Raw genomic sequence first — 25,725 nt, forward strand, 5'->3', positions numbered from 1 at the left:
CTGTTCCTCCACCAACAAACTTCTGTTCCCAGGTCTTGCAAAGTCCTAGCTCAGGGGCGCAGATTACTGTGACAGTACTGTCTAACTGAGCTTGTCTTCTGGTAGGTCAGGGGACTGGCGCCCTTTATCATCCTTTTAAAGATTTTTGGAAAGGATATCGACATAAAAACAAAAACTCACACAGATATCCCCGGAGGCCTGTCTCCCAGGTAATTCTAGATTCTGTCGAATTGATGATTAACACTACTATTTCTTTAATCCCTGCATATGGGAGGCAAAAGCAGGCAGATCTCTGAGTTCAAGGCCAGCCTGGTCTATATAGTGAGTTCCAGGACAGCTAGGGCTGTACAGAGCATACCTACCTTAAAAAACAAACAAAAGATAATTAACACTACCCTTCACACCAGAGCTGGCCTTGAGCCTGCTATATAGCCAAAGATGACCTCGAACTTCTGAGCCTCCTTTCTCCACCTCCCTAGCGCTGGGATTATAAGTGTGGCTCACCACTCCCAGTCTTTGCAGTATTAGGACAAATTCTTGGGCTTTCTGTATGCTGGGCAAGCATTCTGTCATCTGATCTGCATGTTCTGTCTTTGTAAGAACTGTCTTCGAAAGTTCTCCAGACTTTGAAAGACAGCTCAGTGGTCTTCTTCACTGCGGCCACTCCAGTCTCCTTTGTCCATCTCCATCTTTACAGCCACTAGCTTGACATCTGGGTGGTTGCCTGGGTCGCTTTTTAGGGCTTGGACCAAGGGCCAAGCTGGGCACCTTCATACTTGTTGAAAAAATAATCACTTCAGCATTTGAATATAATTTACTCACTCTCCAGAAATATATAAAAAAAAAATATTTGCAACTTTCAGGACTTTATAAGCCAACCTGAGCGGGAATGGAGTGCACTTGCCTAGCAAGCAAAGACCCTGAGCTCAATACTTTCTGCTCTACAGACAACTCATAAAAATGTAGATAAATGCTAAATAGTGGGAGGGCGGGGTAAGGTAAGGAGATATATGACAGTTAGATGGATGATGTATTGATTGAGTTGAGTAGATGATAGGCATACAGGTGAATAGAGACAGGCATGTAGATTAAATAATAGATGATAGATCACATGATTTTCATTTTCTAAATTATAAACTACTATAAGACTTCAATGTTGGAACGTTGCGCTATGGCTGTGGCTCAACTGGTAAAATGTTTGTTCAGCATGCATGAAGATCTGCTCTGAGCCCCAGAACCACATAAACCAGGTGTCACGGCAACACTTATAATTCCAGCACTTAGGGTGTAGAGGCAAGAGAATCAGAAGTTCCGGACCTTAAGGCTAGCCTGGACCGCATATGATCCTGATCCTGTTTAAAAAAAAAAAAAAAGATTTCTATATGTGTCCTTAGAAGAAAATATTTATAAATCTCTCATCTAAAAATACAGTTCTCAGAAATCACCCATACCACAGAGTCACTTTTGTTGGTTGATGGTGGTGGCTTGGGGGTTTGGAGGGAGTAGTAGAGGGACAGGGTGTCACTGTGGAGCCCTGATAGGCCTCAGATAGAGATCTATCTGCCTCTGCCTCCCAGTGTCGGGATTAAAGGTGTGCGCCACCACACCAGCCATCACACAGACTTGGTTTCAATATTTAAAAGGTAAATAAGAGCTCCCTGCATTCAGATCTTTTTCTGTGGTGGTGCTCGGGACCACCTCACAGATGCTAGGCGTGAGCTCCTACCACTGAGCCTGCAGTCCTCCATTTTTCCCCATTCTTATCTGCCTTTCTTTTATCGGGAATGAGAGCCATATCTAAGTTAGTATTCTATTCAGCCCTAACAGTGCAGCTGTCACTCAAAAACATGAAGCATTCTGGGGATGGAGTTGGAGAGATGGCTCAGCAGTTAAGAACACTTGCTGCTCAGTCATGAAGACCAAAGTTGGCATCTCAGCATCCACATTGGGCAGCTCACAAATAACCAAGAGATCTGATTTCTCTCTCTCTCTCTCTCTCTCTCTCTCTCTCTCTCTCTCTCTCACACACACACACACACACACACACACACACAGACACACACAGACTCAGACACATACATAGAGACACAGACACACACTCATACATACACACTCACAACGTTAAATAACTTTGTAAGCCAGTCATGGTGACACTTGTCTTGAATCCCAGCCATCAGGAAGCAGAGGCAAGCAGATCGCTTGAGCCTGAGGCCACGCTGATATATGTAGAAAGTTTCAGACCAATGAGGGTGACATAGTGAGACTCTCCTCAAAAGAGAAAACAAAACAAAAAATAAGCTAAAAATTGGATGGAGAGGGCAATATGCTCAACATATATAAATATGAACATTTTTTTCATTTTGTTTTCCGAGACAGGGTTTCTATGTAGCTTTGGAACCTGTGCTGGCACTCACTCTGTAGACTGGTCTAGCCTCAAACTCACAAAGATCTGCCTGTCTCTGCCTCCCACGTGCTAGGATTAAAGGTGTGAGCCCCCACCACCAGGCTAATTATGAACATTTTTAAATTAAAGTAAAAGCACATCTTTAGGATCTTAAGAATATTACTGTTTTACAGGTTGTTGAGATTCTTCTGGAGAGGGGAGCGGATATCACCCTCTGCAATTATAGCAATCAAACTGCAGTCCACGTGGCTAATAGTGACATCCGGAGACAGCTCTTGGCAAGCAAGAGAATTCAAGCTCCCCAAATGCAGCTCCTAAGAAGTTCGTGGCAAGGTGATCTGGAACAGCTTCAACGCTTGCTGGTTAGTGACAGTGATGTTTACTTGGGGCAGGGGTGGACAGAGGTGCACCAGACAGATTATGCCTTCACATGCCCAATTCAGGACTCTTCCTTAAAATGTATTTGTATTTACATTTAAATTTTTATTTTTGCTTTTAGTTATGCGTATGTATAAGTGCATGTGCGCATGCATGTGCATGCCGTGTGTGTGTTTGTGTACAGGCATATGAGTGCTCACAGAGGCCCAAGAGGATGTCAATCCCCTGGAGCAGGAGTTACAGGCAGTTGTGAGCTGGCTGCTGTAGGTTTAGGTAGCTGAACTCTGGTCCTCACGAAGAGAGTAGCAAGCACTTTTAACTGCTGAGCTAGTTCTTCAGCACCCAAACCTTCCCAAAGAAGAAATTTATTTTCTCCCCCCGCCCCCCTCTCTCTCTCCCTCTCCATCATTTGATTTTTCAAGACAGGGTTTCCCAGTAGCTATGGAGCCAGTCTTGGAACTCACTCTGTGGACCAGATTGGCTCGAACTCACAGAGATCCACCTGCCTCCTGAGTGCAGGGATTAAAGGCGTGCGCCACCACTGCCCGGCAAGAACATTCCTTTCAAATGCAATCCCAGAAAGTCTCAGGCAGGAGAGATGAGAAAGACAGAGGACCAGACAGGCTACAAGTAGAAAGGGAGATTCTAGACGAACACAGCAACCTATTTCCACCACCACCCCAGCAAGAAGTCAGGCAACACCCCAGGGAAATGATGAACCCAGGAAGACCCAGAGGACCGCTGTCAGCTTGCTCAGAGCAGCTCCCTGGACATCACTGCCATTTGCACAGTTGCTGTTTAGATCCCTTCGGGCCAGCGGCAATTATTATCTTTGTCCTGAAAGGGGAATCAGAGAGCTTACACACCGCATAATATTTAGCTGTGGCTAAAAAATTTTAGGAGGATATATTTGTGTGCGTGTATGTGTGCATGTGTGTATGTATGTTCATGTGCGCACACGTCTGCATACACATGTGAAGGCCAGAGATCAGCCATAGGGATCGTTCTTGTAGTGCCATCCACCTTGTTTTTATTCTTTTAGACAGGCTCATTTGCCTGGCACCAAGTAGGATAGGCTAGCTGGCCAGGGTTCCTCTTGTCTTCACCTCATCAACCCCGGAGTTGCAAGAGCATGCCACCATGCCGTTGTGTGACAATATTCCTGGGGAGGTGGGAACAAGCATCTACTCACCTTAGATAGGGAACTGAAAACAGACCGAAGTAGAGACACCATAACCTGGTGAACTCGGGGGTTTTTCTGGGGTTCATGCTATAGGAGCATGAGCGTCTCAAAGGCAGCTGGGACACCAAAGCCCACCCCAGCACAGGTGCCCAGCCCAAGAAATCTGGAGATCTGGAGCTCCCTGTACAACCTGAGAGAGAACGGAGTTAGCTCCGCTGGTTTGAACCTCTCCGAGGTGACTGTCTGCTGTCTGTCTCTTCCAGGCAGTTCAGCTCGACTCTGCCTCTTTCTGGGCTGCAGAACTGAAACTGGCTCTCAGGAGGCCTTAGGTGAAGAAATCTGGTCATTTTTAGGACCTTTCTAAAGCTATCCTGTCTTAATGAACTTCCCTGAAAGATGGAATATTTGGCCTTCATTCAGAACATCCTGTAGTTTTACGTTCCTTTAACCGCCTGTGTTTTAGTGAGCTCCCCTCCGCGATGCATGGCTTTAATCTCAGAGGAAACTACTATACAACACGTGTTTGGATTTTTTTGTGCACTCTGGGGGATCAGGTTTTGCTTCTCATATTTCCACGGCAAGTACTTTGCCGACTGAGATGCTGCTTCCGCCTGAAAATACATTTTTAAAAGATTTTATTTTTGTTTTTAGTTGTGAGTGTCTGTGTGTGCATGAGTGCAATGCCCCTGGAACCCAGCGGGGAACTGGATCCTTTGGACCTGGAATTTTAAGTGATTATGGGAAAACCAGTATGGGTGCTGGGAACATAACTCAGGTCCCCTACAAGAGTGGTACAGGCGTTTAACCCCAAAGTCATCTCTCTAGTTCCAAGAATATATATATTAAATGTTATCTTTGGCAGTAGCTGATACTCTTATTTAGATGCTTCACTCAAAAACACCTTGCAAAACTGTTTGCATAACCAATCTAATTATTAGCAATTTCTCACTTATGGCATTGACCTTCAGTGCAACTTTACAAGACACATGCGACCTTCCAACTGAAAGAAAAATCAGTATTGCTGCTAGAAAAGTTTTTTCTAATCCCTTACGGTAAAGACACAAACAGATCAAGAAATTAAAGATATCCAAACCAGGCTGAGTGCAAGGACAATTGTAAAAAAAGAAAAAAAAAATCAAAGGACATTTTCCAAGCTTCTGTTGTACTCGGAGATTGTCTAAAATGCCGTACTTCCAAAGCTGAGGCTTAGAAAAGTTTCCAAAAGACAATCTATTTTTCTTAATGGTAGTTATGTCATGTGTAACCCAATCTTTGTTTTTATAACTGCATTATTTTTCCCCCTGAAGATTTAATGACCATACTTTAAGTACCTCTTTATCGCCTGGAGCGTGAACCCAAGCTAAATCAAGAGATGTTACATGATGTGCTGTTGCAATATGACTCTGAGCTCAGAACTCTCATTTTGGCTCTAGATAATAATAAACATTGATCTAAGAGATAGTTTCTTCTCAGAGACTGAGAAAAAATTAACTAATTCCCACAGCACCCTGCTGAGGTAATATCATTATCTCCATTTGGCCCCTGGAGAAGCTGAGGTAAAGACTATATTGCCATGGCAGAAAGCGAAACAGAGGTGAAAATTAGCAAGTTACTTTGGTCTATAAAACGAATAGTTTGTATATTTAAGCCTTCCCACAGATTTTCAATTCTGATGGTCTGAATTAAATCCCCCCCTCTCCTTTTTCTTTTTTTTCAAGACAGTCTCTCAGTTGTCAAGTAGGCTAGTCTTGTTCACTGTTAAGACCCAGGATGCACCTCTCACAGCTTCCCTAGCACTAGTATCATGGGTGCATACTGCCACCCCTAGTTTTTCTATGTGTCATTGAAGTCAAGTCCTCACCCAGGTCAGCAAACACTACCCGACTGAGTCATAACCACAGCCCTATCAAGGTGATTTGTTTAATCAACCATTTAACAGGGTACTTCTGATATAACCTACAAAATAATTATAGTCAGCTTTGGTAACCAACACTGAAACCCAGGGCTGTGGTCTTTTTTGCTTTATCAGTTCCTCAGGACAGGTTCTGAGAAACAGTATACTGAAGAGGCTAGGGATGTGGTTCAATCAGTAAAGTGCTTGCCTATCACGAATGATGCCTTGGGTTCAACCTCCAGTACCACATAAACCAGATGTGGTGGGACAGACCTGTGACTCCAGAGCTGGAGACAGGATTATCAAAAGTTCAAGGTGACCCTTAACTATACAGAAAGTACAAGGCCAGTTTGACCTACATGAGACCTTGAAAAATCAAACCAAACCAAACAGCTGGAGAGATGGCTCAGGTGTTAAGAGCACTGGCTGCTCTTCCAGAGGACCCAGGTTCAATTGCCAGCAACTCCATGGCAGCTCACAACTGTCTGTAACTCCATCCAGTTCCAGGGGACCCAGCACCAATGGCAAAATACTAATGCACATAAAATTAAAAAAGTGCATAAATAAATAAGTTAAAGCAAAACAAACTCTTTCTGGGATCATTCTGTGCCATCTTCAGGGTGTAAATGAATGTTCTGGCCGATGCTCTCAAGAGCATCAGCAACAGGGCTTTCCTGTTTCAAAATCATCATCCCGTTCCTAAGCGTGACAGAGAAGCATGGATGGCTACACAGGCAAATTGGAAATCACCAGTGATCACAGAGCTGGGAAAACCATTGTGAATCTCACAGGCAGGTTAAACGAGTGTGACGACATCAGCCCCAGGACTGATGTGCAGATCAAAGAGCTGAGAACTAACAGAATAATCTGCTCCCATCCCATCAGTTCATCTCATTGCACTGACATCCTCCGCTGGCATCATGGACCATGAAGTAACAAGATGAAAACACACACAGGAGGGAAAATCCTGGCATTCTAAATAAAACATAAATAAAATGCCTCTGTATCGGGGTGGGGGGTAGAGTATATTAAAGTTAGGATTGAGGTATAGCTCAGTACAATCCCCACTCCAGGAAGAAAAAAAAAAGTTAAAGTGAGAAATTGACCAAGCAATGAAAAATGCAAAGATTGATTTCAGTCGGCATACAGTAAAAGCACAGCAGACACCAAAACTCTTGTTGTTAAAGGCATCTGAAGAGTTCCTGGATATAAACTTCCCAAACCTGCACGGCCTGACCCCTCTGATGCTGGCTGTGAGAGATGTGGACCTGTTTGAGAGTCTGGATGTCTTAACAGTCTACAAACCTGCCGAAGTTCTAGCCGAGCTCCTCAGGCATCACGCGTGAGTATGGGTGGTCCATCAGCCCCAGCCGAAAGGCAGCTAATCCATTGCAATTTGTCACAGCTACGTGTAAACTTTTATATATATATATATATATATATATATATATATATATGTATATATATAACTTTTTATATCATTTTAAAAGGGACTTCATTGTAATTTTGAGGGATGGATTAATACTTACATTGGCCATTGTTGATTTCTAGCTCTTTATTGGTTTAGATGATTGTTCTTTGGCACTGGAGAGGTAGCTCAGGTGGTTGAGTCCTGGGTTCAATCTCCAGGACATCAGCCAGATGTGGTGGTATGTATCTGTTATCTCACTCCAGGTGAAGTAAAGGCAGGATCACAAGTTCAAGGTCTGAGTTTGAGGCCAGTATAGAATTACAAGCATGAGCTACCTACCATGCCTGGTTTATCCAGCATTAGGGATAGAACACAGGGTTTTGTGCATATTAAGTGTGGGAGTTTAAATGTAATTGACCCCCATAAGATCATAGGGAGTGGCACTATTAGGAGGTGTGGCCTTATTGAAATAAGTGTGGCCTGGTTGGAGGAAGTGTGTCACTGTGGGGGCGGGCTTTGAGGTTTCCTATGCTCAAGCTAAGTCTAGTTTAGTTTACTTCCTGTTACCTATGGTTCAAGATGTAAAACTCAGCTCCTTCTCCATGTCTGCCTGCATGCTGTGACAATAGTGGACTAACCTCTGAAGCTGTAAGCCAGCCCTAGTTAGTTGTTTTCTTTTATAAGAGGTGTTGTGATCATAGTGTCTCTTCACAGCAATAGAAACCTTAGCTAAGACAATAGGCAAGCACTCTACCAACTGAGATATAACACTAGCCCTCTTGTTTAAAATTTTGAGAAATGGTCACTCTCTAGCTCATGTATTTTGAAATCACTATTATATCCCTAACTTAAGCTTTCTGCTTATTTGATGTCAGTGTTCTTACGTCTCATCAGATTTCACCTAATAATCTTTGTTGTTTCCTCTATTCTCCCCAGAGACCCTAAGCTTTGTGATTCCAGCGGCAAGTCAGCCATACACTATGTCTCACAAATTGAAAGCTGGAGGAAGCAGCAACTACTGGACATCCTGATGGATTCTATGCCCAAACCAGGTCAATATTTCTCTTCAGATGCACATTCCCCAATTTGAAAGTCTGTCTTCACACAAATTGATCTTCACACAAATCCTGTGTGAAGTCTGTCTTCCTGTCTTACATCTGTTCAATAGCTCCCTTTGTTAGTTTGAGGCAGGATTTCACCTATATATCCCTAACTGTCCTGGAACTCAATACTTTGACCAGGCTGACCTTGAACTCACAGAGATCTGCTTGCCTCTGTCTCCCGTGTTCTGTGATCAAAGGTGTGGGCCGTTACACTTCACTTCATTTAAATAAATCAAATCAGTGACTCCTTATTGGTCAGTGACTCTCTGAAGCACAGGGCTAATGCTCTAAAGAACGCAAAGAAGTCTTACTCCACGTGTGTGTGTGTGTGTGTGTGTGTGTGTGTGTGTGTGTGTGATGTCTGTGTATAGGCCAGAGATCAACATCCAGTGTTTTCCTAAGAATGCTGTACATCTTGCTTTTTCTTTTTATGTTGTTAATTTATGTGTATGAAGGTGTGTCTTCTTGTCCCTCTATGTGTACCATATGTATGCCGTGTTCATGGGGGCCAGAAGAGCATGTCAGATCCCCTGGGATAGGAGTTACAAGTGACCGTGAGCCGCCATGGATGCTAGAAAACAAAACTTGCTGCAATAGCAGCAAGTGCTCTTAACCAATGAGCCATCTCTTAACCCCTGCACTTTGTGTTTTGAAACCAGTATCTCTCACTTTTTCCTAGAACTTGCTTATTCAGCCAGGCTGCCTGGCTAATTAGCCCCAGAGACCCACTGGTCTCCACTTCCCCAGCACCAGAATTACAAATTCACACCACCATGCCTGGCTTCTTTTTCTGTTTTGAAATGTATTTATTTTAATTTTATGTGTATGGATGTTTTGCCTGACTCTATGTCTGTTTACCACGTATGTGCCTAGCACCAGTAGAGGCAAAAAGAGGGCACCGGGTCTCCTGGAACCGGAGTTACAGACAGTTGTTAGCTACCATGTAGGTGCTAGGAATCAAGCCCAGGTCCTCTGGAAGAACAGTCAGTGTTCTTAACCACTGAGCCATCTCTCTATCCCTTCTTTTAAACTCAGGTTTTGAGCTGAACTCGGCTCCTTATGTTTGCAGGAAACCACTGTGTCAACTGAGCCGTCTCCCAAGGCCTAGTTTGGGGTGTTTAAATGACTGAATGGTCTCCACAAATCCCCGCATTACATTTCACTTGAATTTCTCTTGCTATCATGCTGTGGAGAGCTCATCCTCAATCCACAGACTCTTCCAGAGCAATTCAAGAGAGCAGAAAGGCCAGTTCTTAGCCAGCACAGCCTTCAGAATTGTTGATAAATCTGTTTGGAAGAGAGTAGAGAGTATTTCTCCGACCTATCCACCATGTGAAGTTCATTCAAGGGTTCATCTTTAGTGAAAGGTGAAGGATAAGCATCCTTTCTCTTTCTGAAGACATCTGTGAATGGCCTTGTTGGCCAAAAAGTTCTCCCGCATGCCCCAGCACCTCACAGAGGGTATGGCTGGGAGAATGACATCATCAAGAATGAGTTACTATAATTATGTTGAGCCAAAATCTGAGTCTTTTTTCTTGCATGCATGTGTGTGAAGTATGTATGCAGTGTGTGTGTGTGTGTGTGTGCGCACGCGCGCGTGCGTGCGCGCGCGCTCATTCACACACAAGCCAGAGGTTGACATCAGATCTCTTCCTCCATTACATTCCACTTTATTTCCTGAGGCAGGCTTTCTCACTAAACCCGAACGCACCCAGCTTCTTCTAGTCTAGATAGGCACCTTGCCCTGGGGAAAGTCTTCACCTCCTGAGTGTTCAAACCACAGGCAGTCACTACATCTGTCTGGCTTTTATGTGGATTCTAGGGATCTGAACTCTGGTCCTCGTGTTTGCATAGCAAGTGCCTCATCTCCTGGGCCATCTGTCTCCCCAGGCTGGCTCTTGCCTTTTTCTTCCTGCGAAAATCCTTACCTAAAGTCTCATCAGAATGCCTGGCTATCCTTTCAGGAAAGCCTGACCAGATGGAGCAGATCCTGCCAGGAGACTGTGGGATCTCACCAAAGCACATGCTGTTTCTTTTTGACAGAAAGACACGCGGAGTCGCTGCTTGACATTTGTCATGAGACAAGCTCTTCTCCAACGGACGGGACAGCTTCCAAAACGGAAAACCTCGTCTTGCAGAGCGTCAGCAGCAGTGAGGTAAGAGGACCCACGCATAGTAACAGGCAAAAGAAGAATATTAAAAAGAAAAAAATAGGGGGTAGGGAGGTGGGTCAGCAGTTAAGAATGTGCACTGCCTTTGCAAAGGACCCAGGTTCAGTTCCCAGCACCTACCTGGCAACTCACAATCACCTGTAACTCGGTTTCAAGGAATGCAGTGCCCTCTTCTGACCTCCACAGACACCAGGTATGCAGTCAGTACACATACTCAAGGAAGCAAAGCAATAGTGTAAATAAGAGAAAATGAATAAATCTTAAAGAGAAATGGTAAAACTTTAAAAAGCAACAACAAAAGTGGAATGCCTGACCCACCTAGTACTTCATTTGTACTGCTTCAACGTTTTGTAATAATCAGATATAAATATCATATAATTTATATAAATATCAACAGCACATGTGTTTTGAGGCAGTCTTGTTCCACTGTTAGAACTTACTATGTAGTGTAAGCTGGCCTTGAACTCTTGATTCCTCCTATTCTAGTTTCCCAGGATCCTGTGGTAGTAACACCATGTCCCCAGTTATCAGTTACAGTATTAATATATTTTTAAAATGTAAATCAAGGGCTGGGGAGATGGCTCATTGGCTGCTCTTCCAGAGGACCTGGGCTTGATTTTGGCACCCATACCGGCATTCACATCCATCTGTAATGTAACTTCAGTACCAGGAGGTCTGATGCCCTCTTTAGGCCTCACCTAGTACTGCACAAATGTGGTACACAGATATACGGGTAGGCAGAACACCCATGGACATAATTTTTAAATGTAAATTAGGTAGTTAACATGGTGTGTGTGTGTGTGTGTGTGTTAATTCCTACTGTTACAACAAAATACCATAGACTGGCTTATAAACAACAGAAACTTATTTCTCAGTTCTAGAGACTGAAGAGTTAGAATAGCTGTCATGTGACTTTTCCTAGGGATATGTCCACAAAATGTCTGGTTATCTGCTAGGGCATAGATGACAGACCAAAGGAAAGATTACACTTACAGCTGTCTTGGTGAGCTAATGAATTCACTGAGATTATTCGTGGTCATGGGTGAGGGGCTCTATACAGACGCATTGTGACTCAAAGGCAACATGGGTGAATCCAGGAAAGCTGCATCCTTCAAACGCACGATCTACAGGTAGCTTAACTAGAGAGTCTCTCTCTCTCTCTCTCCCAGTAATAATTTTTTTACTGCTTATGTAACCTTGGGATGGGCCTGAGTCTTGCAAGTTTTATGAGCTTCCTGAATCTTAGGAACTCCCTCCTCTGTGCCAGAGGGACTGTTTCAATTCAGAGGCCATTGCTACACCACACATATACACTGGAAGTCCTTGGTTCCTTCCCCATTCTGACTCTCTCGTGTCTTGAATCAGGTTATTAAGCCCACTGCGAGGCCTCCGCGTTCATAAACTAATTACCTCCCAGGTTCTGCTTCCCACTATCCTGCTTCGAGAGTTAGGACTCCAACATAAAGTGTCTGTTAAGAGACAGGCATTCTATCTGTCTGTAATGTAACATGAGGGGGCCTATTTGTTTGGGGGTTTCTTTCCCGCCCTGCCCTCAAGCTGTTTAGTCCCAGAGAAAAATTACACAAAAAAATCTCTATAAGTTATAATACTGATTGGCCCATTATTCTGATCTATTTTAGCCATGTGGCTCAGTACCTTTTTCAGTGGGGCAGCTCACATCCTGCTGCTTCAGTGATCTGGGCAGGAGTGGGAGGAATCAGCTTCCTCCTTCCCAGAATTCTCCTGCTCTCCTTGCATCATTTTCACTTCCTGTCTGGGTTTCCCACCTACAACTCCTGCCTGGCCAATCAGCGTTTATTTAAAACATGATTAACAGAATACAGACAATTCTCCCACACCACTGTAATCTGTCATGTATGTGGGTAACACTGAAAGTTCTTGCAGCTTTGCCTGTACTAAATTCCATGTCATATGGTTCCATTTATTTTAAATAGTTTTTAGTTCTTTCATTAATATTTTCCTTTCAGTGTAGAAGTCTTTTTATTTTAGCATATTTTTAGCTTCTAGTGGTTATTTAAATTTTTGAATTAAATGTATTTATGGGGAGTGAAACTCACATACAAGCTAACAGTGCACATGGAAGTCAGAAGACAACTTTTTGGGAGTCAGCTATTTCTTCATACCATGTGAGTCCCAGGATCAAATCCAGGTCACCATTCTTGGCAGATGTCCCTACTGAGACATCTCCTTGACATTCCAACAGGGTTTTGAAGAAATCTGTTCACAGTCTAGTTTCCTAAGCTCTATGTTCTCCCCACCCTTCTTTCTCTCAGGTTTTAGAATCTTCTGACAGTTGTAGTGCTTTGCAAGTTCACAAAACTTGAGTGGTAGGACTTAGTTATAGGACTGGGACTAAGAAATGCCTTTTACATTTAGAAACTTATTTTTGAGACAGGTTCCATGCACCCCAACTGGCTTTAAACTCCCTAGACCTTGAATGAATGGAATGACCTTGAAGTAGGAAACCTCTACCTCTACTTCCCAAGTGCTCAGATTACAAGCATGTGCCAGCATGCCCAGTTTTATATAGTGCTAGGGACATTGATCTATACCCCCAAGCTGAATGTAGAAATTTAAAAGCACAAAATCAATTGCAATAACTTCCAGGGCAGGGGCTTATCATCAACAATGATTCTGAGGGCTGGCAAGATGCTTCAGAAGGTAAAGATGCTTACCACTGGGGCTGGCGATCTGGAGAGATGGTTCAGAGGTTGGGAGCACTGGCTGCTCTTCCAGAGGACTCAGGTTCAGTTCCCAGCATCCACATGGAAGCTTACAACTGTCTGTAACTACAGTTCCAGTGGATATGACTCTCTAAAACAGACATACATGCAGATAAAACACCAATACATATAAAATAACATTAAATAAAAATTTTAAAGAAGAAAGGAAGGAAGGAAGGAAGGAAGGAAGGAAGGAAGGAAGGAAGGAAGGAAGGAAGGAAGAAAGGAAGAAGAAAGGTGTTTTCCACCAAGCCAGACTACCTGAGTTCAGTCCCTGGGACCCATGTGGTGCAAGTAGAAAACGGAAGACCACAGGATGTCTTCCGGTCTCCACTTGTACCCTGTGCCACAGACATGTGGACTCACAAGTACACACACAGAAATAAGTTCAATAAAAAAATACATCTTAAAACACAATGACTTCTATCATACTAAGAAGACATTTCCCTTTAAAGAGCTCTAAGTACTTTTTTTTATGAATCAAGTTGACTTCCAAACATAAGGCTTATTTTCTAGAAAGCCAATGGAAGTTTGAGGAGCTACACCCCTGGATCAATCAGATCAGAAGGCAGTCCTGGTGAAAACTGTGATTCATTTTGCTGCCTGCTTCCGCCCAGGGTTCTAGCTGCAGCTTCCACAGGGGCAGGGATTTCTTCTGCAACGCCCCAGGGAAGAGCTGTGAAAACGACAGACTTTGTTCCTCTGGGGTTGCTTCCCTTGACTGTGGCTGAAGGATTCTTTCCACTTATCCTTGCAAGTCGAATTCACAGTAGCTTAGCAACTGAGATGCTAAACCCATAAAGTAGAAAGTACCAAGGGTCTCTGTCCATGTGTTTCAGCTTTGATCTTCAGTTTTCCTTATGCAGCTAATCACACCTGCTCCAGGGGCTGAATCTTCCTCGCTGTTTTTGTCCTAAATACTTCATCTAATTAAGAAAGAATCTATGGTGTCAAACTTTAGCCTTCAAAAGACAGCATTCACCCTGCAAAAAAAAAATAGTAATGTTGAATCACTGTTTTGTTTAAATAAAACAAAAATGAAAATAGTGTGTATGTATGTATACACATGCATATGTATGTGTGCATGGATGTGGAGGCCAGAGGTCAGCTTTGATTGTGGTTCCTCAGGAACTTGTCCATCGGGAGGGTTTTTGTTTGTTTGTTTGATCTTTGGTTTTTTGTTTGCTTCATTGGTTGTTGTTTTGTTTTTTTTTTGTTTTGTTTTTTGTTTGTTTGTTTGTTTTTTGAAGACAGAGTTCCTTGTGTAACAGCCCTCACTGTCCTGGAACTCACTCTGTAGACCAGGCTGGCCTAGAACTCACAGAGATCCACCTGCCTGTGCTGGGATTAAAGGTGTGCACCACCACTACCTGGCTAACAGCAGGCTTTTAAATGTAGATTCTGGGCCCTGAGCTCAGGTCCTCATGCTTGTGTGGTGAGTGTTTTGCTGAGCATCTCCCCACAGCCTCACTGAGCTTTCTCTCTGTGATGGTTCAGGACTTTGACTTTGAGGATGACTGCAGCCTGTCTATACTGGTTGGGGAAGGAGGAGCTCCCAGGAGTGAAGACTGGCCATGCCGGACAGAAGGTATTTGTCATAAGAGCCTGCTGCTCAGCCCCAAAATAATCACACAGAAACCATATTATTTGCAGTACTGTTTGACCAATAACTTAAGCATATTTCTGGCTAACTCATATCTTAAATTAACCCATCTCCATTAATCTGTATCGCCACAAGACTGTGACTTACTGGGTAAAGTTCCAGTGTCTGTCTCTGGTGGGGGTACATTGTTGTAGGAGCGCTGGGGCCTCTTTGTTCCATCCTGCTCGGCTAGCTTACTCCCGAAATAATCACATAGAAACTGTATTCATTTAAACACTGCCTGGCCCATTATCTCTAGCCTATTATTAGCTAATGCTCACATCTTGATTTAATCCATTTCTATTAATCTGTGTAACACCATGAGGTCATGGCTTACTGGGAAAGATTCTGACCAGTGTCAGTCTCAGGCAGGAGCTTCATGGCATCTCTCTCTATCTGCTGCTTTCTTCCTCCCAGAATACAGTTCTGTCTTCTCTGCCTATCTATCTAAGTTCTGCCCTATGAGGCCAAGCAGTTTCTTTATTGATTAACCAATGACAGCAACACAAATACAGAAGGACCTCCTACATCAATACATGGCTTCTCTTTGACCCTGCCTTCTTTCTCCCAGCATTCAGTTTAGTAGTGCCTCCCTGTCCCGTGTCATGTCCCCATCCCATTTCCCCCCAGTTCTGTTCTACCTTGTGCAGGCATAAGGACAGTTTCTTTTCTAACCAATGTGGTATTCACAGCATACAGAGGGAAATCGCACACCAGGTATTCACTTCCATCTATGAGTTATACTTAAAGATTGCACTGATTCTTGGGGTTCTCTCAGAATTTCAGAAGTGTTTGGTGCAACTTCAAAAACACAGATAATCTGGGCAGTGGTGGCACATGTTTTAATCTCAGCACACAGGAGGCAGAGGAAGGTAGATTTTTGTGAGTTCAAGGTCATCTTCATCTACAAGAGCTCGTTCCAGGACAGCTAGGGCTGTTACACAGAGAAATCCTGTCTCGAAAAAGAAAAAGAAAAAGGAAGAGAAAGAGAAAGAGAAAGAAAGAAAGAAAGAAAGAAAGAAAGAAAGAAAGAAAGAAAGAAAAGAAAAGAAAAGAAAGGAAAAAAAAAAGAAAAGAAAAGATCAAAACCAAACCAAAACAAAACAAAATCCACAGACAGAAGAAGATAAAAACTGGTTCTGGAGACACAGCTCACTCAGTAAAGTGCTTGCTTTGCAGGGCCCTGAGTTTGGTCTTCAGAGCCCACATCAAAAGTGTTGGCTGTGGTGGTGTGTGTTTATAACTCCAGTGACCTAGCCTACATGGTGAGCTTCCGGTCAGTGAGAGACCCAAAAAAGAACAAACCACACAAACAAACAGCCAAGATGGAGTGTCTGTGGGAAGACACTCTGACTTGCCCCCCCCCCCCCGCCGCACCAGTCACCTACACCTGCTCCTCCATAGTTGATTCCACGCCTGTCAAGCCAGCAGGCACAGTTCCTGTCCATTTTGTTTATTTCACCTTCCACCATTCCTTTCCTCACGGCAGCTCCCATCAGCTCCAGGAGTCTTCTCATTTCCACATCCAAATATGCTTTCCTCAGCCATCTGTGCCCTGTTTCCCTGTCCCAAGCAACCTCCTGTCTCCCTTAGGCTTGCTTCTCACCTCTCCAGGCTGAGTACACTTCAGCAAACCTGAAAAAAACTGATTAAAATAAGTGAACCCTGCTTCCCCTTGAAAGAGTCTTGGAGTCAAAGTGTTTTTGATTTTCTTTTCTTATAAATAATTTATTTAATATTATTTTATGTGCATTGGAGTGAGGGTGTCAGATCCCCTAGAACTGGAATTATAGACATTGTGGGCTGCCATGTGGGTGCTGGGAATCAAACTCAGGTTCTCCGGAAGAGCAGCCAGTGCTCTTAACCCATGAGCCACCTCTCCAGCCCCAGCCTTTGACTTTCATAAACTTTAAAGCCAAATTCTTGGACATCCAGCATTGTCCTGAAGCACCTTTGTGGGGGGCAGATTTAACTTAGCTATTCTGTTTAACTTTGGGGCAACTTGCTGTTTGAAATGTTGGTTTCTATTTATTTGTGTATTTATTTATTTATTTATTTATTTATTTATTATGTATACAACATTCCTTCCATGTATGCATTACATACATACATGTATGTAATTTACATACATGTAAATTACAGGATTTGTAATGTTTTTGGTTTTCATACAGACGATGTGAGATTTCTGCATTATGTCCACAGAACTTTTGAACTTTAATAAGTCAAAGAATAAATGATCTTTCTGACAAAATTTCTCCTCATAGTTGGTCAATTTCAGTTAATATTTCAGTCTGTGAGGCGGGTATCATCAGTTACACCCAAGGCACTGTTTAGCCAGAGACTGTCATTTCCATCTGAAAGATTTAAAATTTTCAAATTACATTTGAATTGTGTGTACATATATATGTGCACACACACATATACACGTGTGGATATATACCCACCTCAGCCCTACGTGGAGGTCAAAGGACAATCTTCCAGAATCAGTCCTCCCCTTCCACCGTGTGGATCCTGGACATTAAACTCAGCTCATTGAGCATGGTGTCAGATTCCTTCCCTCTAAGCCCTCCTATCCTGCATCTGGAAGTTATCATAAAACTAACCTTTTAAGGGCTGTTCTTCCAAAGGTCCTGAGTTCAATTCCCAGCAACCACATGGTGACTCGCAACCATCTGTAATGAGATCTGGGGCCCCCTTCTGGCCTTCAGGCAGAGTACTGAGAATACTGTATACATAGTGAATAAATAAATCTTAAAAAAAAAAAAAACCTTTTGCCACATGACATTGTCATCCCCAAAGTTCATATTTGGCAATAGTGCACTTGTAGCTACAGACACACACACATACACACACATTCTCATGATATTTTAATCAAGTATATAATTTGTGTTTGGCCACATTCCCTTCTGTCTGTACCTACATAGGGCCATGGGCTGGAGATGGGGCTTACCTGCCATAACATGTCGTCCATATGCTGGAGAAAATGGCTAAACTCAATCCCCTAGATAACATTCATTCTATAATCTTTAAAAGTAGATTTATCTCCGGGTGGTGGTGGTGAATGCCTTTAATCCCAGTACTCGGGAGGCAGAGGCAGGTAGATCTCTGTGAGTTCCAGGACAGACAGAGCTGTTACACAGAGAAACCCTGTCTTGAAACCACCCCCACCCAAGACTTATCTAAATAGACTATGTGTTTTCCCTCATCCATGGGGCATTTATTGCTTTCTTACTTTTTCTACTCCTGTCATGACTTATTACAGGTGTTGAGATTATTGTGACGTTTCCACCAGATCCTCCCCAAGAAACAAGTCAAGAAAATTTGAGAAAAATCAAGTAAGGAATATTTTCCCAGGTACTGGATTATAATTTAAGGAGGAAATATGACAGTTGTGTAGCAATTAATACTAAGAGAAGGGGCCAGATAATAAACACACATTACAGGTGTGGGGACCATATGGTGTCTGTTGTAATGATGGAGCTCAGCTGGTAGGAATACCTTCTGTGCAAGCATCAGGATCAGAGTTCAAATCCCCAGCGTCCATGTAAAAAGCGTGGCATGAGTGCATGTGTGCCTATACCCTCAGCACTGTGGGAGGCAGTGACAGGAGGACACTGGCACCTGCTGGCTGCCAGTCAAGCTTGAGGTTTAGTGAAAGACCTTATCTTGAGGGAATAAGGCAAGGAAGGTTATAGTGGGACACCCAGTGCCCTCCATTGGTCTTCACATCAATGCTCTCAGAGGAGTACAGCACACACACGCACAAACACTCACACTCAGAGACATGCACACATGCTATAGAAACAGGCTTGCCTTAGTTAGGGTTTCTATTGCTATGAGGCGACACTATGAGAACAGCAACTCTTATAAAGGAAAACATTTAATTGGGGCTGAATTACAGTTTAAAGGTTTAGTCCACTATCATCATGGTGGGTGGCATGCAGGCAAACATGCTTGCTGCTGAAGACGGAGGTAGGAATTCTACATCTTGATTCATAGATAACAGGAAGTGAATTGTCTCACTGGGAGTGGCTTGGGCATATGTGACACCTCAAAGCCCACCCTGACAGTGACACACTTCCTCTAACAAGGCCACACCTAGTAGTGTCACTACCTATAGGTCGAACATTCAAACGCATGAGTCTATGGAGGCCATACCTATTCAAACCATCACGAGGCTGAAGGTCTAATTGGGCTCCAGGGCCATGGTATATACCTACATTGCTCCAGAGAAATGGTGTCCCAAATGTGGTTCTGTAGCCCCATGACCAGCACAAGGTAGTGCTGGTGCACAACAGGAGGGCAAACACTGCAAAGTTGTAATTTGATAACACAATCTATATCTATTGATCAGATGATGAAAAATGGAGCCTGTTCTCTGCATGGTTTTGATTCTTTAGTTTTCATTATAGCTGACAAAAGTTGTCATTCTTCGATGAATTGGAAGGTTTGAAGGTGTGTAATTCCAGCTCTAGAACTCAGGAGTCAGAGGTAGGAAGCTGGCTACAAGCTTAAGGTCAGTCTGGTTTACACATCAAATTCCAGGCCAGCCAGCCCTGTTGGGAAATTTCCTTCCCTAGAGAGATGTAAACAGTATCCACCTTCTCTTTATAAGGCTCCAGCGACAAACAAGCTAGAGTATCACTCTGCCAGAGTTCACAGAGTTTACTTCAGAGCAAGGGTGAAGGGCTTACCGGAGCATAGGAACCCAAAGCAGCCACCCTGGAAAGTCTTCAGGCAGTACAGATGTTGGCTTCTCCAGAGCAAGGTGGAGAGAGCCCCTCCTCAGTTAACCTTCCCCAGCGTTTTTACTCTACATCTCCTGAGATTCCATGCAATTAGGACAGAATTGCATACAAATGGCTGGGAGGATTAGCTGGACTCTCAAGTGAGGCTCCACGATCCTTCTAGTAAACTGGCTAGTGATAATCTCTTATAAGCAGTCACAGCCAATTTGATGCAAAAGGCAGCTGTTTTGCTTGGAAGATGACTCTACAACAATAGCAAGACTCTGTCGCTCTCAAAGAACCAAACAATGGAGTAGGGGACGCAGCTAGTTGGCAGAGTGCTTTCCTAGTGTACAAGCCCTGAGTTTGATACCCAGCTCTGCATAAGCCAGATAATGATGGTACGTGCCTGTAATCCCAACACTTGGAAGGTGGAGGCAGGAGGTTGAGAAGTTCAATGTCATTCTTGGTTACATAGCTAGTTTGGATTACAGGAAACCCTGTCTCAAAAAATGAAAATAAAGTAAGGAAAATAACTAACAAAAATAGAAACTGGCTTCCCACGGCAGATAGTTTGGGGAGTGCTGGGCTGGCTAATTAATACCTTTAAAGACACAGTGGGCAGCTCCTGTCCCAGCTTTTTGTCTTTGACTTTTGTGTTCCTAGAAACAGGGAGAGTGAACTAGGACTGAATCCAGAGGGCAGGGATGGCAGGATCAGGCCAGAGCATGGAGGGACCTTGTTCTGTTAGGGTTCCACAACTCAGCTCAGCCAGGCTGCTTGGTGTCTCACTTTCCAAACTTCTCAGCTAAGTCAGACTGGTCTAAGACCTGCAGATCTGGAAGATATGGGGAGTGTACCAGGCGGTTTTCTGTAGCTGGCAAAATATTTAAGGTAACAAAGAGGAATTTATTTTGTTTTCAGAGGTTTGTTCCACAGTTGCTTTGGTTTTATGGGTTTTGTTTTGGTTTGGTTTTTTTCTTTTTGGCTTTTGGTAAGGGTATCATGGAGGAGAGTTACTTCCTTCATGGTGACCGCATAGAGAGCAGGCCAGTGGTTGGGAGTACCAAACCCAAGGGCATTCTCCCAATGAATTAATTTCTCTATATTAGGCCACCACCTCCAATAGCATCATGTGGTAGGGACCAAACTTTGAATGCAGAGGAACCATCTGAGATCACCAGCGAATGAGTTTTTTTTTCTATCTCTTGCCTCTCAGTCAGGTGACATCGGTGACTCAGGAGTGGGGACAAGTGTACCCTGTCTCTCCACCAAATGAAGTGGAGATGGGGGGCCTCACGGTAAGACCTTCCCTTCTGAGGAGGGCAGGAAGTTGTGAGGAGCTCTGTGGTACGGATGCGACCCTCTTACCACGGAGACCTTGCCTAGACCCAAGAACTGCTACATCTACAGCCAGGGAGGAGGCGCCTCATGATCTGAAAGTGCAGCAAAGAGAATCTGAAGGTGAGTCGAGCGTTTGTCTGTGTACTTACTTTTAAAGCTCCCATCCAAGAATACATTGTGTGGCCAGCACAAGGCCTCACCTTCCCCTGCTCCCCCTTTTCTCACCCCTTCTCCTTCCTATTAGTCCCCCTTTTGCCCTGAACAACTTTACTTCTCTGTTCATGCCATATATACACACATGATTTTATGTATCTCTCTATAAAAAAAAATCTAGAAAACCACAAATGACAGCAACCATATTAAGCTGAGCAGTTAATTCTACCATGGTGCTGAGGTGATAACTTGCTCAGTAAAGTGCTTGCAAGCACAAGGTTCTGAGTTCAGTTCCCCAGAACCAATGTTTTAAAAAAAAGTCAGATATGATCACACATGCTTGTTGTCATAGCCCAGAGGTGGCTGGTTCAGGCTGATCTCTGGGGGCTCCCTGGCCAGCCAGCCTAGCCAACTTGACAAGTTCCAGGCCAGTGAGAGGTCTTATTTAAAAAAACAAGGTCGGGGGTGCCTAAATGTTTATGTGTGTCCTCTGTGCTCTACAAGCACAGCATGGAACAAAGATGCCTTCCCTGGTGCGCGCACACACACACACATGCACACACACACAAGCACACACATACATGCAGGACAATAATGACGATAGCGAAGGCAGCTTGAGCAAATGAAGAAGAGGGAACACATTCTGTGTGTGTTTCAGGGAAGAGTATTTCATGAGGGAGGAAAAGAGATAGTGTAGGAGCTGGTGGGACCTGTGGCTCAGTTGGTGGAGCGCTTGCTTAGCGGATCTGAAGCCCTGGGTTTGGTTCCCAGTACAGAACTGGGCTTAACACAGCCGCATAACCCTAACACTCGTGGTCATTCTTGGCTACCTAGGGAGTTCAAGGCCAGTTTGCCTGTGACCACACCTCACAAACAAATCAACACTCAAACAAACCCACAACAATGCCTCCTGACGGCTTTGGCCAGAGGCTTTCTGGAAACGTGCCGTACCACCTGAGCACACTGCACAGGAAAAACACACTCTGAAACACTGTCCCGCGCATCTTAGCAGCTACACTGCTCCATCCACATACTTTTCACCTTACTGCTAAAAACACCTGATTCTTGTTTGTTTTTTCCCTTATAGAGTTTCCTACTTCTGACGTGAGATACGGTAGCCAAAGAATTGAGGTAAGATTAGTGGCAGCGTTTTTCGACTTGATTAAAAAACAAGAAGCTCCATCACAATACTCGGTGTCAATCCTTAGTAATAGTGTGGAGGAAAACGTAAACAACTAGGACTATTTTATGGAGAAGTCAATTATTCATGGGAATATTATCCCTTGCTCTGTGGGTTACTTCTCTGGCAGTGTCCTGCCCCCTGCTTAGTAAGGTGGCTGGGTCTCTTAGTGTCGAGGGTTTTTGCAGGCATTGCCATTATCAGGAAAGGGACTGGGGACAGTGCCGTTTTTGCAGGCACTGGGTCAAGACCTCCAAGGACTGACCCTGTGACCTATTTTCTTTCACATTTAAACACAGTAGAACTTGTGACCTGTGACGTTTCCAATAGGAATGGATTCTGTTGACTGCTAAGCAGAGCTCAGGGCTAGGCCTAGTGAAGAATCTGTGATAATTACAAGGATAGATGCTATTGGTGGAGGATGCAGATTCGCGGGGCCTCTTCATAGGGATGCATTCCTTTCCCTTAAGACAAAGTTCAGGGTTAGGGCCTAAGCAATGCTTAGGATACTGGGGAATCAAGAAGCCTGACTCACAGAACAGCAATGGGCCACCAGGCTGATCGGCCACTTTTCACTCTGGTATTCCAGGTAACGGGCGTCACCCATTTTCTTCCATTGAAGAAAACAGGGCCATGTGACTGGCAGTCCTGGTTTCTCCAGTGCTTATTTGAAGCTGTGATTCCTGCCTCTTGGTTTTCTTTCTTTCTTTCTTTCTTTCTTTCTTTCTTTCTTTCTTTCTTTCTTTCTTTCTCTCTCTCTCTCTCTCTCTCTCTCTCTCTCTCTCTCTCTCTTTCCTTTTTTTGGTTTTTTGAGACAGGATTTCTTTGTGTATCTTTGGAGTCTGTCTTGACACTAGCTCTTGTAGACCAGGCTGGCCTCAAACTCACAGAGATCCACCTGCCTCTGCCTCCCGAGTGCTGAGATTAAAGGCGTGCACCCGCCGGCTCCCTCAGTTTTCTTTCATTCAACCCTTTTTGTTTGTTTCTTTGCTTATTTATATATTTAACTTTTTGAGACTGTGTTGCACTATGTAGCGCTGGCTGGCCTTAAACTCACAGAGATCCAGTTCCTCCTGCATCTGCCTCCTGAGTCCTGAATGCAAGGTGTGAGTTACTATACCACTCAACCTTATATTTGTCCAAGTCCCGGGTAATTCTTTGCCATTTACCTCCTACCTCCACGGTGGGGAGCTTCTCCTGCTTCTGTGATTTAAAAGGAAAGTTTCTGGGAAGATATTCATCATTTTTCAGTTTTTTTCAGTTCTCCCCTGGCCTTCAGTGCTATAGGAGACATAGAAACACCCGTGCACACCTGTGCACCAGCATGTGAGTGATACCTGTGCACACCTGTGCATCAGCACGTGAGAGATACCTGTGTACACCTGTGCATCAGCATGCGAGAGATACCTATGCACACCTCTATATTAGCACACAAATGATACATGTGTACACCTGTGCATCAGTACACGAGAGAAACCTGTGCACACCTGTGCATCAACAAATGAGTGATACCTGTGCACACCTGTGTATTAGCATGTGAGAGATACCTGTGCACATCTGTACATCAGCATTGAGAGCGCCTTTGAAAGGGACTTCCTAATACTGGGAGGCTCCTCTCTCTCTCTCTCTCTCTCTCTCTCTCTCTCTCTCTCTCTCTCTCTCTCTCTGTGCGTGTGTGTGTGTGTGTGTGTGTGTGTGTGTGTGTGTGTTCATGTGCATGTGGCCAGAGAGCAGCCTCAGGTGTTGTTTCCTGGGCACTGTCTGCCTTGCTTTTTGAGACCGGGTCTCTCACTGGCCAATTACACTATGCTCTTCAGTCAGCAAACTCCAGGGATCTGTTTTATACCCCACCCCAACACTGGGATTCCAAACTTGTTTCACCCTTGCTAGCCTTTTAAATGTGGGGTCTGGGGACTGAACTCAGTTGTTTGTACTTGCAGGGCAAGCACTTTGCTGACTGAGCCATCACTTCATTCTTTATTTTCTATTTTTTGAGAAATGGGGAAAAATTCAGGCAATAAAATTGAGGGAAATATGTTTCACCTAACACCTGAATTTCTAATATCTGGGGTTTTTTTTCCTACCTACTTACAAATGAAAATTTAAGTTATAGCTTTCAATCACTATGAACAATTCATGTTTACAAATAATCTGATATACAAATATGGAATTTGTATACGTGAGAAAATGTCACAGAGATAAGAAAACACCCACTTGAGGATTCTATAGTTTAACAGGCTCAAATGCTATCGCTTGCATTGCACTGCCCCCTAGAGGTTAGAACTACTTAAAACTAGCTGAGTTTGAAATACTTTGGAGGGCAGAGGAGAATAAAGAGCTATTGAAGAGACTGGAGAGATGGCTTAGCGCTAAAGAACACTTGCCACTCTTGAGTGGGTTCAGTTTTTATCATACACATGGTATCTCACAACCATCTGTACTCCAGTTCCAGGTGATCTGACAAACACCCTTTGGGCATGCACATGATACATACATACCCTTACATGTAGGCAGAGCAGTCATTCATACACATTAAATAAGTATTTTTTTTAAAGGGTACTGAGGTTGTTATTTTTTTTGTTTAGAGATCGTCATGCAGTTCAGACTGTCCTCAAACTTGCTCTGTGGCTGAGGATAACCTTGAACTCCTGATCCTTTGGTCTCTACTTCCAGAGCCCTGGGATCACAGACAGGCACTACCACATCCAGTTTGTGGGCTGCTGGGGGTGGGATCTGGGGCTTTCTGCATTCTAGGAAAACACTACCGACTGAGCAGCCTACCCGGCTCTAACTTTCCAATTCTAAAGCTGTTCCCAACTAAACGACTCAGTAACGCACTGATGAGCATTTTGTTCCACAAACCCTGAGTTCATCCATCATGGAAGGGCTGTTATAGGACATGTGACAACAAGTTTAAATGGATATCAAGAGGGTTTCAAAACAGTTTAATCAATCCTTTGGAAACTAAAAAGAAAAGAGAAAGAAAATATTTGTCATCTTAAAACTTAGCATTTAAGCTGGTGTGGTATTGCACACCTTTAATCCCAGCACTCAAAGCAGAAACAGATGGATCTCTGAGTCTGAGGCTAGCCTGTTCTACAGAGTGAGTTCCAGGACAGCTGGGCTACACAGAGAAACTGTCTCAATAAAACAACAACAAAAAACAGAGCAAAATAACAAATAAATAATATATATATGAGTCTTGACATATAAATTTTAGTTTTGAATTTTTTAATTTGATAAATATTTCTGTTTTGTCTACTTGCATGTTTGTGTACCGTGCGCATGTGTGGTGCTGTGGAAGTCAGAAGAGGGTGTCAGATCCCCTGGGACTAGAGTTACAGGCTGTAAGCCACTATGGGAGTTGCTCCCAGAGCAGCCAACATTCAGC

At 43.7% G+C, this 25,725-nt stretch overlaps 1 protein-coding gene and 1 pseudogene across 1 annotated transcript in view; both read left to right on the forward strand.

The window, feature by feature from the left end:
- Map3k19 (mitogen-activated protein kinase kinase kinase 19) overlaps positions 1 to 25,725 on the forward strand; it is a 39,633-nt gene that overhangs the window by 3,275 nt on the left and 10,633 nt on the right. Inside the window, exons 3-10 of the mRNA XM_087906574.1 lie at positions 2,578 to 2,766; positions 7,047 to 7,201; positions 8,207 to 8,322; positions 10,417 to 10,529; positions 14,786 to 14,876; positions 18,193 to 18,265; positions 20,877 to 21,121; positions 22,242 to 22,285. Of these exons, the coding sequence (XP_087762700.1) occupies positions 2,578 to 2,766; positions 7,047 to 7,201; positions 8,207 to 8,322; positions 10,417 to 10,529; positions 14,786 to 14,876; positions 18,193 to 18,265; positions 20,877 to 21,121; positions 22,242 to 22,285 (1,026 nt within the window). The remainder of the gene's footprint in view (positions 1 to 2,577; positions 2,767 to 7,046; positions 7,202 to 8,206; positions 8,323 to 10,416; positions 10,530 to 14,785; positions 14,877 to 18,192; positions 18,266 to 20,876; positions 21,122 to 22,241; positions 22,286 to 25,725) is intronic.
- Positions 6,486 to 6,838, forward strand: LOC148122160 (small ribosomal subunit protein uS8 pseudogene; annotated as a pseudogene).

This window comes from Myodes glareolus, chromosome 5 (genome assembly GCF_982192425.1).
Source record: "Myodes glareolus chromosome 5, mMyoGla1.1, whole genome shotgun sequence".
NCBI classification, from domain to species: domain Eukaryota; kingdom Metazoa; phylum Chordata; class Mammalia; order Rodentia; family Cricetidae; genus Myodes; species Myodes glareolus.